This window comes from Peromyscus leucopus, chromosome 6 (genome assembly GCF_004664715.2).
Source record: "Peromyscus leucopus breed LL Stock chromosome 6, UCI_PerLeu_2.1, whole genome shotgun sequence".
Taxonomy (NCBI): Eukaryota; Metazoa; Chordata; class Mammalia; order Rodentia; family Cricetidae; genus Peromyscus; species Peromyscus leucopus.
Genome location: NC_051068.1, coordinates 69,052,492 through 69,065,975, shown reverse-complemented (window position 1 = coordinate 69,065,975; position 13,484 = coordinate 69,052,492). Strand labels below are relative to the sequence as shown.

Sequence of the window (13,484 nt, the reverse complement as noted above, 5' to 3'; positions counted from 1 at the left end):
GGTGCTTGCCTTTAATCCCAGCACTGGGGAGGCAGAGGCAGGCGGATCTCTGTGAGTTCGAGGCCAGCCTGGACTACCAAGTGAGTCCCAGGAAAGGCGCAAAGCTACACAGAGAAACCCTGTCTTGAAAAAAAAAAAAAAACAAAAAAACAAAATCTATAAACAGGAAAAGCCCCTTTCTATTAAGAGTGTTCAAGGTCTTTGGTTCACCTTGGAAAAACTCTTTGGGTATAAAATGAAGTGCACTGGGCAGTTTTCTGTCTATACTGTGTCGTTAGCCTTCTGTTACCCGTTCTTGTTCACTCACAAATAAAATACGATAGGATAATATTCATCACAGGCACACTGGGAGCTTGCGGAAGGAGGAACCAGCCTGAACGCTTTTTCATGGAACTAGAAAAGAGTTTTGTTTTGTTTTTCCGTTGTGGGTGGGTGGTGGTCACGGTGCGTGTGTGCATGTGTGGAGGGTGGGTTTCTCTTTCTGGAGTTGGTCCTTCCCTCCCACCGTATGGCTGTCTGCACCAAACGCCGGTCTCCAGGCTTGCTGGCGGGCACCTTTACCTGTGAGCCATCCGCTGACCCCAAACCAGGAGATTCTTGAGAGGAGGATTGAGGAGGAAGAGGAAGAACACTGAGAATGACAGGCTGCTTCAGGGTTAGGGAAACTGAGCCACAGCGCAGCCTTTCTTCGAGCTGATTTCAGGTTCTGTTGGAAGGATTCACGAATGACCGTGTGAGGCTGTGTGTGAGCACTTGCTTCGGGTGGTTTAGAAGAGGAGACAGACTTCGTTTTTTGCAGTGCTGGGTTTCTTAGCAGACTTTCCTGTTATGCATAGTTTGACTTGGGACAGTTTTTAGACGAGTCTGTGAGCAGAGCAGCCCTGTGGTTAATGGGGTTCCCAGTCTCTTTCCTGTGACATAGTTTGGACAGTCTGGTTATTTATGTACGTTTGATGACCGTCTATTTCCTCTATTCCCTGGAAGAAATACAAGGAAGAGGGGCTGAAGCCCTAGCCCTGAGCAGTTTCAGGTCTTGGAAGGCCTTGAGAATTCGTGGCGGCATTCCAAACATGCTTGTCATTTCTGAGCGCCTGTGGTCGAGCCTGCTGCTCCTAAGGAAGCTGCCTGAACTTAGGCTGCAGGCACAAGGCCCTGAGATAGCAGTCGCCAGCTGGGATAGTGGGGCTGTTCTTGACATCTGCAACAGGTGCCTCTTAGGTCTGGTTCCTTCCTATGTGACAGGGCGGGCTGAACTGCTGGGACAGATTCAGAAAACCAGTCTGGGTTTTTTTTTTTTTTTTAATTTTTTTATTTAGGCCTGTTGGTAGGTTTGTTTTTTGTACATCTTTGTGATTCTGTGATAGACATTGGAGATTAGGATCATGGCTCTGTTAACTCTGTGCTCGGGCACACGTCAGCCTGAGCATGGTGTTTATGTACTGAGATAAGAACCCTTTTTCTAAGCTCCTGCCCAAGAAGCTGGCCTGTTTTAGGCTAATACACATGATTGAGGGTGTTTCTTAACCTTAAGATTTGTCCAGTCTGCTTTTCTGAACCTGGGGGTATAAAGGGCAAGATTGATAATTATCATAAGTATTACCTGTCATTAAGCATTGACTCCTGGGGCTGGAGAGATGGCTCAGAGGTTAAGAGCACTGGCTGTTCTTAATAGAGGTCCCGAGTTCAATTCCCACCGCCCTCACGGTGGCTCACAACCATCTGTAATGAGATCTGGTGCCTTCTCCCAGTGTGCAGGCAGAACACTGTATATGTAATAAATAAATAAATCTTTAGAAAGAAAAAAGAAAGCATGGATTCCTGTTCTAATGGCTGCCTGCTGTCAGGAGGGATTTGCAGTGAATCTGCGTGGCTAGGGCAAGTGTGTTATGTAGACAGGTCCCATCACATACTCCCTGCATTGGGCTTTCTCTTCCCTGATTCACCCAGGCCTTCCAGAGCTTCTCTGGATTCTCTTTTACCAAAGGATGAGGTGTCTGGGGTGGGTGGGAAGCAGAGAACTGGATGGTGAGGTTCTTGGTGGTCGCACGGGCCCTGCCATTAGCTTGATTTGTGACAGGGAGAGTATTGGACTAAATGAACAGCAGCTGCACCCTAGCCTGTCGGGCAGTTGCTGCACACAAGGAAGCCTGCGGCTCTTTGGAAGTGTGGAAGGACCCCAGGCCGGTGTGGCAGGAACTTGCACTGTGCTCAGGGGCACACAGAACCTGAAAAGAACCTGCTCTTTTGGGCTAGAAGGATGTTCAGAGGGATAGCTGTGAGACTTGAGTGGTAAGCAGGAGTTGGTGAGGTGTAGGAAGAGGCAGCAAGGCCAGTTCCTTATTTTCTCTTTCTAACAATCGAGAAGTCTGTTGTTCCTTCCGAAGTGCTTTCTCACCCGCTGAAGGACAGAACCTGCATGCTGCAGCACCCGGTGCAGGCGGTGTGCATGTGTTGGCCTTGGTGGGGAAGCGGAGGAGTGGGGAAATGGTAGGCTGGGAGTGCGTCTCCTGGGCCATTTGCTTCCGATTAGCAGGAAAGCCACAACTCTGGGTTAAGCTTGGTCAGCACTGGAGGGTCATGGAGGTGTTGAAGATGGTGGCCAGGGGGTCTTCATGAACTGTTGTGCCAGTTAACCTTGGAGATGGAGTTAGTCTGTGCGGGGCCAGTCAGTCTCCGCCTTTGTCCCATCGTGGCTCTGACGCCATCCCAGGTTCTCTTTCTAAGGTCTATCTACGTTTGCCTCTTTTCCTCCCACTGTTGAACACACAGTCCTAGGTTACACTCAGCCAGTATCAGCGAGAAGCAGAACAGAGCAATGTGGCCCTTCAGAGAGAGGAGGACCGAGTGGAGCAGAAGTCGGCAGAAGTCGGGGAGCTACAGAGGCGCTTGCTGGGGATGGAGACGGTAATGGTGCTGTTCTGGCTTCAGTGTCCAGCCCTGGGGCAGGAAGGGACCCACCGAGGCTTCTTTCCCTCCCAGCAGCCATGCATATCCCTTCTGATACCTTCCAGCGCTTTAGGAATGGAGGTCGGACACCTAGCCTCCACCTCCTTCCACTACAGGCGGAACTATTCCCGCCTCAGACCTGTTTGTACACAGATGCCCCTTTCGGGTTTGGGAAGACTCTCTTAGCAGCCAGTCACCTACCTGGTTGACCAGGGCTGGCAGGAGGCTTTGCACAACACAGGGCCTCCGTCTCCTGCCAGCAGCTGGGTGAGGCTGGGAAGTTTCTGTGTGCTGAAAGTGGGAAAGGCCGTCCCTGATGGGGGAGGGCGCCCAGCAAACCAGCCTGGCCTGCTGCTCTTTGGCAACAGTCCCAGACCCAGCAGCAGCCAAGTCCCTGCTCAGGTGCCCATTTCACCCCAAGCACAGACTCTGCTGACGGCTGTTGCTGCTACATGCCTTTTTCTTTCTTTTTGTCTCACCCAGGAGCATCAAGCCTTACTGTTGAAAGTCAGGGAAGGGGAGATGGCCCTAGAGGAGCTTCGGATCAAGAATGCTGACTGCCAAGCAGAAAGAGAAAAGTAAGGACCCTTGTTCCCTGCAAAGTTGGGTGTAAGAAAGAGGGCAGGAGGCGTAGCTGCCTGCCAGGACTGGAAGGAAGCTGGCGCTGAGGTCAGATCTTCCAGTTCCAACTCAGTGTGCTCACACAGGGTGGAGCCCACCCGGGCAGATGCTCTTCACAAGGCCATCTCCTTCAGGATCTCCTTTAAAGTGGGGGCAGTAACCTAAAGGAAAGGATTTGACGGTTTTGGAGCTAAGGTCAGGCAGAGCCGAAGAGGCACTGGCTGTTGCAGCTCTCACCAAAGGAGCTTTCGTTGGGCACGTCACTCCAGAAACACTGGAAGTCCCTGGAGGTCATGTGACGAGACAGGACCATGGCTTCACGAAGACTTCCTGTTGCTCTAAGCAGTTCAGATAGAAACCGAGAACCACCTGCTAGAGCTCTCAGAGGCCTGTGGGGGATTACTGAGTTTTCTGCCTCCCAAGAAAATGTGAAAAATTTTCACTGAGGAGAGGGGATCAGAGGTCCCAGATCAGTGGGACCCACAGAGCAAAGACTGCCTCCTGAGTCTTCAGGACCGAATAAGATGTTGGCAGGGCATGGTGGCACATGCCTATAATCCTAAGCACTTGTTGGAAGGCTGAGGCGGGAGGATTGCTTTGAGTTCAAGGCCAGCTTGTGTTACAGGGTGAAATTCTGTCTCTAACTAACTAAGCGCTAGATTCTGGGTGCAGTAGTGATAGTCCGTGCCTATTTTCCCAGGTACGCAGGAGCCAGAGGCAGAAGGACCATGAGATCCAGGCCAGCCTGGGCAATGTAACAAGATTTGGCTCAAAAAATAAATGAATAACAAACAAACAAACAAACAAACAAACAGTTAAATCTCCGTAGGCCATAGTCGGCCTGATCACCATTGTATAAGTCAAATTCAGTAGACAGTACCTGAAGGGCCAGGATCAGCAGTCACAGCCCCTCCGGCTGAAAACGGGTGTTTTCTCTACTTCAGAACAAGCCAGGCTTGACCTTCCGGGCACGGAAGTGCGGGCCTCTGTGTGGAAGCCCCTTTCTGGTTTGACTTCACACAGAGTAACTTTAGAACAGTTGAAGCTGGGAGTAGTGGCGCCCGCCTTTCATCCCGGCACCCAGGAGGTAGATGCAGGTGGATTGCCATGAGTTTGAGGCCAACCTGGTCTACATAGCAAGATCTAGGCCACCAAGGGCTACATAGTGTGACCCTGTCTCAAAGGAAAAAAAAAACAAAAACAAAAATGGGAAATTGTCTCTTTACTGAATCTCTACAGTCTCTTTTATTGCTTTATTACATCCTGACTGCCAACCACCCCCCTCCCCCAACCCCCTCCCCCATCCCCCCCATCCCCCATCCCCCACCCCCCACCCCCGTCTCTCCCCACTTCTCCTTTCCTCCACATCCAACTCCTGCTCTAGCTCCCCTCAGAAAAGAGCAGGCCTCCTAGGACATCAACCAAACATGGCATAATATGCTACATGGTTGCCATTGGCCCCCCAAACAATGAACAGTTATTTTGTGGCATTTGTGTATTAGGTATCCTAAATAACCTAGAGGTGAAGTGTAAGGGAAGATGCACATGCCGAGGACACACGCAAATACTGAGGAGGGCCGGAAGCACATGGGGTGGGGTTTCTGTAATCATTCCCCCTTGGGTGTTGAGAGATGGCTGCGTTCAGAACCTCTTCTTCCTCTGTGTGGGACATTCGCAGGGCAGACTAAGAGAAGAACAAGAGAAACTAAGGGTGAGGAACCCCCACTGATGCTCTGGAATGGTGTTTGACAGCGGCGCACCCTCGTGTGGGGAACTGAGGGTGGGATTTAGAATGTTGGAAGTTGAGGAAGGACGTGGGGCGCAGGCCCACTGTGGCCGCCTCACCCCTGAGTACCACCCACTTTCTAGCAGCGTGCACTTGTCTTCAGGCAGAACTGGGGGTAACCAGTATCCTGGCACTTCAGGATCCTCTGGGCATTCTCAGAAGTGACTGACCAAGGAAAACTCTGCTCATAGCGGTGTGTCATCAAGCAACTTTCTACTTCTCTCTTGACATCGATTCTGGGTCCCACAATTAATTCAAGTCTGAGACTACCCAGAGTCAATGCAGGCCCCATGTGTCAAGGGTTCAGTTCCACCCCCATTTAGCTGACAGTCAAAATTAGTATGCTCAAGGCTACCCATATACCTTTCCATTTACCTACAAAATGCTTGCATGGGGGTGGGATTCTTGCTTCCTCAAGTCAGGAATTTGTTGTAGTGGCTCATGGGACTGATGAAACAATGTGATTAGGTTCTTTTTTTTAACAGGATTTCAGGGCTCCTGAACAACAGATCAGAATGTGGCTCAGTTATGCGGCGAAGATAGGTTCTAAGATCAGGTGCACAGATGCGCTGCATAGAGGTCCCCGGGGAGTTGCTATATGCTGTCCTCTTGACATGCCTGTGCATTTCTGGACCCAGAGGTCTTTAAACACTTGTCCAGTGTACAGGCATGGTCGGTCTCTCCCCCAGAGAGGTTGGAGAGGGGCTGGAGTTTTAACTAGCCCCATCCTGTAACTATCTGCAAACCCAGCCAATATTCACTTCCTAAGTGTACTTAAGACACCTTTAGCACTTTTGGAGATGCTAAGCATCTTGTCAGGAGCTGGAAACACAAGACCAAATACTATATAGGAAAACATGTCCCCATCACTCCTGTGATTGGAAATTTATAAGGGTTTGAGGAACTGGGGGAGGTAGTACACATCTTTAATCCCAGCACTCAGGAGGCAGAGGCAGGCGGATCTCTGTGAGTTCGAGGCCAGCCTTGACTGCAGAGTGAGATCCAGGACAGCTAGGGCTACATAGAGAAACCCTATCTTGAAAAACAAAAAAACAAAATAATGATGATGATGATGATGACGACAGAGGAGCTGGAGAGATGGCTCAGGGGTTAAGAGCACTGGCTGTTCTTCCAGAGGACCTGGGTTCCATTCCCAGTGACCACACATGGCAGCCCATACCTGTCTGTAACTCCAGTTCTGGGGGTCCAACAGACATACATTCAGGTAAAACACTAACGCACATAGAGTAAAAAATAAATCATTAAATTAAAAAAAAATTAAGAACAGAGAAAAAACATTTCTTATTGAGGATCTTGGCGTTGTTTGCTTAGAATAATCCAAGTTTCTACTTAAATCTTTGGCATAATCAGAAACTTATAACATGCAAGGCAGCCAACTTTCTCCTGGCTTTAATATTGAAAAAGTTTAATAATAAAGTTAATAAAAAAAAAAACAAACAAACAACCTGCCGCTGGCAAGGCATGATGGTGCATGCCTGTATTCCTAACAACTTGGGAGGCCGAGGCAAGACAATACCCGTGAGTTCAGAGCTAGCCTGGTAGGCTTTAGGCTGCTTAGCGTGATTGTGGTCCTATCCCGTAGAAGCCGAAACAACACACTCTGCCCCCTAGTGGCGTGCAAATGACTCGCTGCCTCCCGTCATTTGGACTAGACATCACTACCTCTCTAGGGGAGGCCACCGGGGCACAGGGACTTTTACTCTTGGTGGCAAGTGTGACTTCACCTCAGCCTCCTGGTCTTTGTTCCCAGGGCTGCTGCTCTGGAAAAGGAAGTGGCTGGGTTTCGGGAGAAGACCCACCACTTGGATGACATGCTGAAGAGTCAGCAGCGGAAAGTCCGGCAGATGATAGAGCAGGTAAAGGGGGTCCTGTTTTACCTGCCCTGTGCTCACCCCAGGCCTGTGCTTTCGTTACTTATTCCACACACGGAGTTCCGGTGTTGCTCTTCCTCTGCCCTTCCCTGACATTGTTTTCCCCTTGGGAAGGGGAAGAGGCTGGTCTCACTTCACCCTTACGCCTTTTTGGTGAATGAGTAATGGAGTCACAATAAACCCAGTCATCTCCCGCAGATCCTCTGCCTGATTCTTCCGTCCGAGCTTCAGCGTAGTGTGTTTGGGATAGGCTCAGCTGCAAAACTGTTTTGAGACCCTAAGGTTCTCCTCCCCGAACCCAGGGGATCATTTCCTGTCTCTGGGCCAGCTCCCTTTGCATGTGTTTTGTTAACTGCCATTTCTCATTGTTTAGAACAGGAGCTATGGTATGGTAAGCACTCAGTGTTTCCTAGACGAACGAATAAATAATTGACACTTTGCAGAACCCAGAGGACTAGATTTTGCATGGTCTCCTGTGCACTTTGGAGTTAAGGATGGCGCTTCCTCTCACTCTGCCATCCCTGCTTCTGGCTTCATTAGTGATGAAAAGAAAGGTTTTTTTGTTTTGTTTTGTTTTGGTTTTTTCGAGACAGGGTTTCTCTGTGTAGCTTTGGAGCCTGTCCTGGATCTCACTTTGTAGACCAGGCTGGACTTGAGCTCACAAAGATCCGCCTGGCTCTGCCTCCCGAGTGCTTGGATTAAAGGCGTGCGCCACCATCGCCGGCGAAAGGTTTTATAGAAACATCAGTGAAACTGTGAGAAGAGCAAGCTCTCCTTTCGACTCTGCTGGCTTTTCTCTAGTCAGGGAGGGGTTTGGTGAGTGTGGACTGAATCTTTGCAAGATGTTTCTTATGTCTTCGCAGCTCCAGAATTCAAAAGCTGTGATCCAGTCCAAGGATGCCACCATTCAAGAGCTCAAGGAGAAAATTGCCTATCTGGAGGCCGAGGTTTGTGTATGGGACGGGCCCCCAACAGGGAACTGGGTTCTTGAGAAGTCTGGGCACAGGGCGGGCTGGCTCGGTCCTGTCCAGCAGCTGCTTGGAACTGGGTGTCTGGGGGCAGCTGACAGTGGTAAGACCCTGTCCCTGCCAGAGAGGGCAGAGCATCATGATGCAAGCCACCTACCATGGCACTTCTTGGGCACGTGGGCTTTGCTGACAGTGGAGCCAGGCTTTGAGGGAAGAGGGCACATTCTGTAGTTGGCATTCCTCACAGCTCTGCTGACTGTTCAATCAGCTGTCAAGGTGACTTCCTAGTCTCATTTCTTCCGCTTTGCTGCAGAGCCCTTCCTGTCTGTTGACCACCTTCAGGTCACTTTGCAATCCACTGTGTTAAGATCCCTGTAACAGGGGAGACAGAGGGGAGACAGGATATTTAGAGAAAGGGTGGTCTAGAGTTAAGATAAAATATGTCGGGGAAAAACAAATCAAAAACAAAATTGTATGGACTGGAGAGATGGCTCAGCGGTTAAGAGCTTGCTGCTCTTCCAGAGGACCCGAGTTCAGTTCCCAGCACCCACATCTGGCTGCCCACAACCACCTGTATGTCCAGCTCCTGGGCATCTGACACTTTCTTCTAGACTTGGAAGGCACCTACCTGTGTGCATGTGGCATACGCTCACACAGGCATACATAGAAATAAAAAGCAGCAGTGGAAACAACAGAGAAACTACAGCTGCTTTAAAAGCCAGCCTGTTGACAAAGGCATATGACTGTTTCAAGAAGCTGTGTACAGGAAACAGAGGAGGAGCTAGACGAGACTAGTGTTGCTGAGTTACTGAGGGGCAAGTGCCAGAGGCAGGGAGTGGTATGTTGTAATGAAGGTGAAGGGAGAGGACTCCCCTGGCTGTGGTGTGCTGGTGAAGAGGGAGTGAACAGGAGCATCCGTGCAAGTCGAATGGGGGCATGCGGCAAGCCAGAGAGACCCACTGTAACCCTGTGCTGGCCTTCCAGAACCTGGAGATGCATGACCGCATGGAGCATCTGATAGAGAAGCAGGTCAGTCATGGGAACTTCAGCACGCAGACCCGAGCCAAGACAGAGAACCTGGGCAGGTGAGTACGTGCAGAGAGGGGGCCCAGGCAGGACAGGCGAGAGCGCAGGAACTTTGGAAAGCCTTCAGTGCTGAGGCCAGGAAGACTGAAACCCAACTTTCTGCCCCAGTCTCCAATCTGAGTTCCGTCAACAGGCTACTTGCTAGCCTAGGAGGACCATGCAATGGCTTCTGGAAGTATATGAACCCCTGAAATTGTATGTAAAATGTATTTATAGTATTTGCATATTGCAAATCTGTGCATATATTTGCATATTTCTAGAGGAGGCTTTTTTGTTGTTGTTTCTAAGAGATTCTCAAAAAGGCCTCAACTCCTGGAGGAAAATCGGGCATCTCAGCTGTATCCACTTCTCAGTTGTTTAACCATCCCATCTTCATCACCCTCGCCACCAGATAACTAGGTCACGCCGCAGCTTCCCCTCCGTGGTCCTGAAAACCACTGTTTCCATAGAACTCAGGAGATGAGCGAGCCCTGAAGTGTAGTGTTCCCGAGGCACCGTGGCGGGGAGGCTCCGTGGAGCGGATGCAGTAGCCCAGCCCTCAGCGTTTACTCCTTTTTCTCCAGTGTCAGGATATCCAAGCCCCCCAGCCCGAAGCCCATGCCTCTCATCCGAGTGGTGGAAACCTGAGCTGCGGGAGACGGATGGTGCCGTTTGCTATCGCTCAGACCTGCGGAGAAGCCCGCCACCCCTGTAGGCTGTTGATACTGACTCTGACTTCTCGCTGCTGCCGCACCCCGGTGGCCCCAGGTCTTGGGCTCATGCCCCAGGCTCTTATCCTCTGCTTGCTGGCAGATGGAGCAGAAGCGTCTGTCTCCCCGGGACACTGCAGGCCTAGGGAAGACATTCTCCTGCCAGCAGGAACGGGACGATATCCTCATTCCCAGTTACTGTTTTTCTGTGTAACCGAGCTTCCCTGCTGTGTCCACTGGAGTCCAGCTGCCTCACAGCCAGGCCCTCATCAAGTCCAGAGAAGTGACAAAATTTGTCTCGGGCCCCCAAAAGCTGGAAGGACAGTGACTGGAGCGTGTCCTGGGGGAATGGAGTTCCTTCTGCAAACACAGCTCAGTTCTTAGCAACAAACTGTTTGTTCTTCCGCTTGGCTCCACCCTTGTGCCCTGCTGTCCAGGGCCTCCCACAGACAGTCAGTGGGGGCCTGCTGGCCAGGCCTGGTCCTCACCAGGGAACCTAAACCAGATAGCCTTGCCTTTCTGGAGACAAAGGAATGTCCATCCAGGGAGCAGTTTTTAGCAGGAAGATTCCCTAGGGCCTCGAATAGTTCATGGGCCTTCTCTGGCGCTCTGGAAGCTCCCCGTCTCGGGGTTTTCCCCTGTGGTGTCCGGGAAGGCACAGCTCAGTCTTCCTGACCCACAGCTAAGAACTGTTTCCTCATCAGTCCCAGCCAAACCCTCACTGTATTTATTTTGCTAAGTTATTGCTGGTTTTGCTTATCTCTCGTAGGTGGTTTAGTCCCCGTGTCCCTCGGTCTTCTCTGGGTGTTCGGGCTTACCTGGACGTGGGGGAATATTCTGGTTGACTCCCCAGGCCCTCCCTCTAGCTACTGCTTTTCCTCTCTTCCTCCCGAGTCAGTCCATAACTCAGGAGGCTAGCGTCTGCCCCCAGGTGCGTGCTGTCCGGGGAAAAGGGCAGTCGGGACTGTGGGGGGGGCAGGGGTGGGTTTTACTAACCTCCGAGAACCCTCCCACCCCATAACAATCTCTACCAGCCCCAAGTGACCCTGCAGCTCCAAGTGTCTCCTACAGTGTGCTCTCGCAGCCTCAAGGGCATACAAGCACCTGAATGTGGGACCCCAGGAACAGCTTTAGTCTTAAATCTACTTAGCTCACCACCAGAAGCCTCAAGTCTTTGTGTTTCTGTGTGTCAGGACTAGGCCCAGGGCCCAGCTTTGTCTGTACAGTATCCTGAGACTTCCGTCTCTACAGAATGAGGGCGTTGAACATGATCCCTAGGCCCCTTCACATTCTCTTCCTGTCTGTGACACAGTTGTTGTGTGGTAACTTTAATAAATTATGCTATTGTGTCTCTTGGCCCCATGGGCCTGGTCTCCTTTTACTTCTTGGGGAGGATGAAAGAACATAACACACTGTCTCTTGAAGGTGGCATCCTGGTGTCAGCATCTGAAAGGTGTGTTACAACTCTCGGACTATGATGTATGGATGCTGTGGTATTTAGAAAAGTTACGAGCCACCAGGGCCCATGATCTCTAACCCTAGCTTTGACCCTGTTTGGGGTGGTGACCTTGTGGGATCCCTGAACTTGGCCATTCTGTGACCTAATTTGGAACAGCACTACCCAGTTACAGGTCCTGAGATTGCACAGGGGGATGGCAGTCACAGCCGAGGTGCTTGGGCATCGTGCAGCCTTCGCAGAAGTGAACAGCTTCCTGGAAATACTGACTGCAATTCTTCGAGGTTTCAGTAGTTTCTGGCAATCTCTGGGTATCACTGGGTTAGTACAGTGGTTCCCCCCCCCCCACACCTTTCTTCCAGGAAGCTAATTGGCTGCAGGGTCAAACAAGCCATACCTGAATTTGCACACTCTTCTGGGCCAAGGAAACGGGAAACAACAGCCTCCTGTTGCTCGTCCCCTCTGGTTCCCCTTTCTCTTTCAGTTGAGAATGTAACTTTTCTTCCCCTGCTTCCTCGGCTGACTCACAACGTGGGCATCAAAATGCACTGGAAACATTCCACCCCAGATCTGGGTTTGCCTCCTGACTCCTGGGTTTCTCTTGCCCTGGCAATCTTGCTTGGCACAGGTATACCCAGACTGCTTGTCTCAGAATATTAACAGGGTGGAAGCAGGGTGGGGTTGGCAAGGGTGCCAAGAAGACTGGCCTGGCTGGAGGATGCAGGAATGAATGTGCTGCCCTGCAGGAAAGGGAGGCTCCCTGCAGGGCCTGCTGGGCTACCTGGGAGGAGCAGAGATGATGGGTGCAGATAGGAGGTGGGCAGGAGACATTCTGGAGACCGAAAGATTCTTTAGACCAAAAAAAAAAAATGTGTGTGTGTGTGTGGGGGGGCATCTTTGGCGTCTGCTTTGTATACCACTGTGTGCTGCTGCTGAAAGGAGCAAGACCAAGGAGGATGCAGGAAGAGTGCTGGGCAACCACTCCTCATCCTGACAGTTTCCACTTAGAGATGTCAGTGGGGCTGAGGAGATGGCAAGCTCCTGGCTTCGGCCGTTTTTATTGCCCGTGTTCTGTGGTGTTTTAAGCCAACTCCCGTGTGCTGCCGGAGGGAGGCTTGAGCTCTGCCTCTCTGGGATCTTTGCCATGAGGGCGTTAAGAGCTGTCCAGACACGCAGCCATCATTGCCAGCCTCCTATAAACGTGGGCTACAGGCCTGGTGTGGGAAAAGGAGCTCCCAGGAGCGCTTGCTCCCTGCCCTCACAGTTGCCCATGTTCCTGGCCTGCATTTTTCCTTGCGCCAAGCAGGAAAGAGCCTGGCAGCACATGGTGTTCCGGCCAGGTGGAGCAGGTTAACCTCAGCAACTTCAGTGATGCGGCAGGAGGACTGAAAAGGGCAGCTTAGTCAGCTTAGTAAGAGCCTGTCTCGGTTGGGAGAAATGGCTCAGAGGTTAAGAGCGCGGACTGCTCTTCCAGAGGTCCTGAGTTCAATTCCCAGCAACCACATAGTGGCTCACAACCATCTGTAATGAGATCTAGTGCCCTCTTCTGGCTTACAGGAATACATGCAAGCAGAACACTGTAAACATAATAGTTTTTTTTGTTTTTTTTTTTTTTAAAAAAAAGACCCTGTCTCAAAGAAAGTAAAAAGAAAACCCAGAGCTTAGTGGTACGCACCCTTAATGCCAGCACTTGGAAGGCAGAGGCAGGTTGATTTCTGTGGTTTAAGGCCAGACAGGTTTCTAAGGTTCAAAGATGATTTGTTCATTTTCTGTGTGTCTACATCTCTCTCTTTGGATCTCATTATGTAGCCCAGGCTAGCCTCAAAGCCACCATCCTCCTGCTTTACACTCACCCCCTCCACGTGCTGGGATTTCAGATGTGCACCACCATGCCTGGCTTTGTCCCGGTTTCAAACCGTTCTCTGTTCCACCGTGAAATGTTTCCACACTGGAAGGATGCTCTGCTTGACAAGGTAGTTTACTTTCAGAGAGGAGGCCAATGCCCTCTGGAATGGAAAGGCAGTGTTCCCTCTCTAGCCA

The 13,484-nt window shown here is 50.9% G+C and overlaps 1 protein-coding gene across 1 annotated transcript in view; it reads left to right on the top strand.

Moving 5' to 3' along the window:
- Tuft1 (tuftelin 1) overlaps nucleotides 1-11,344 on the top strand; it is a 42,812-nt gene extending 31,468 nt beyond the window's left edge. The window contains 6 exon segments of the mRNA XM_028857441.2: nucleotides 2,776-2,904; nucleotides 3,430-3,524; nucleotides 7,125-7,230; nucleotides 8,109-8,192; nucleotides 9,198-9,298; nucleotides 9,863-11,344. Of these exon segments, the coding sequence (XP_028713274.1) occupies nucleotides 2,776-2,904; nucleotides 3,430-3,524; nucleotides 7,125-7,230; nucleotides 8,109-8,192; nucleotides 9,198-9,298; nucleotides 9,863-9,926 (579 nt within the window). The 3' untranslated portion in view covers nucleotides 9,927-11,344.
- The last annotated feature ends 2,140 nt before the right edge of the window (nucleotides 11,345-13,484 follow it).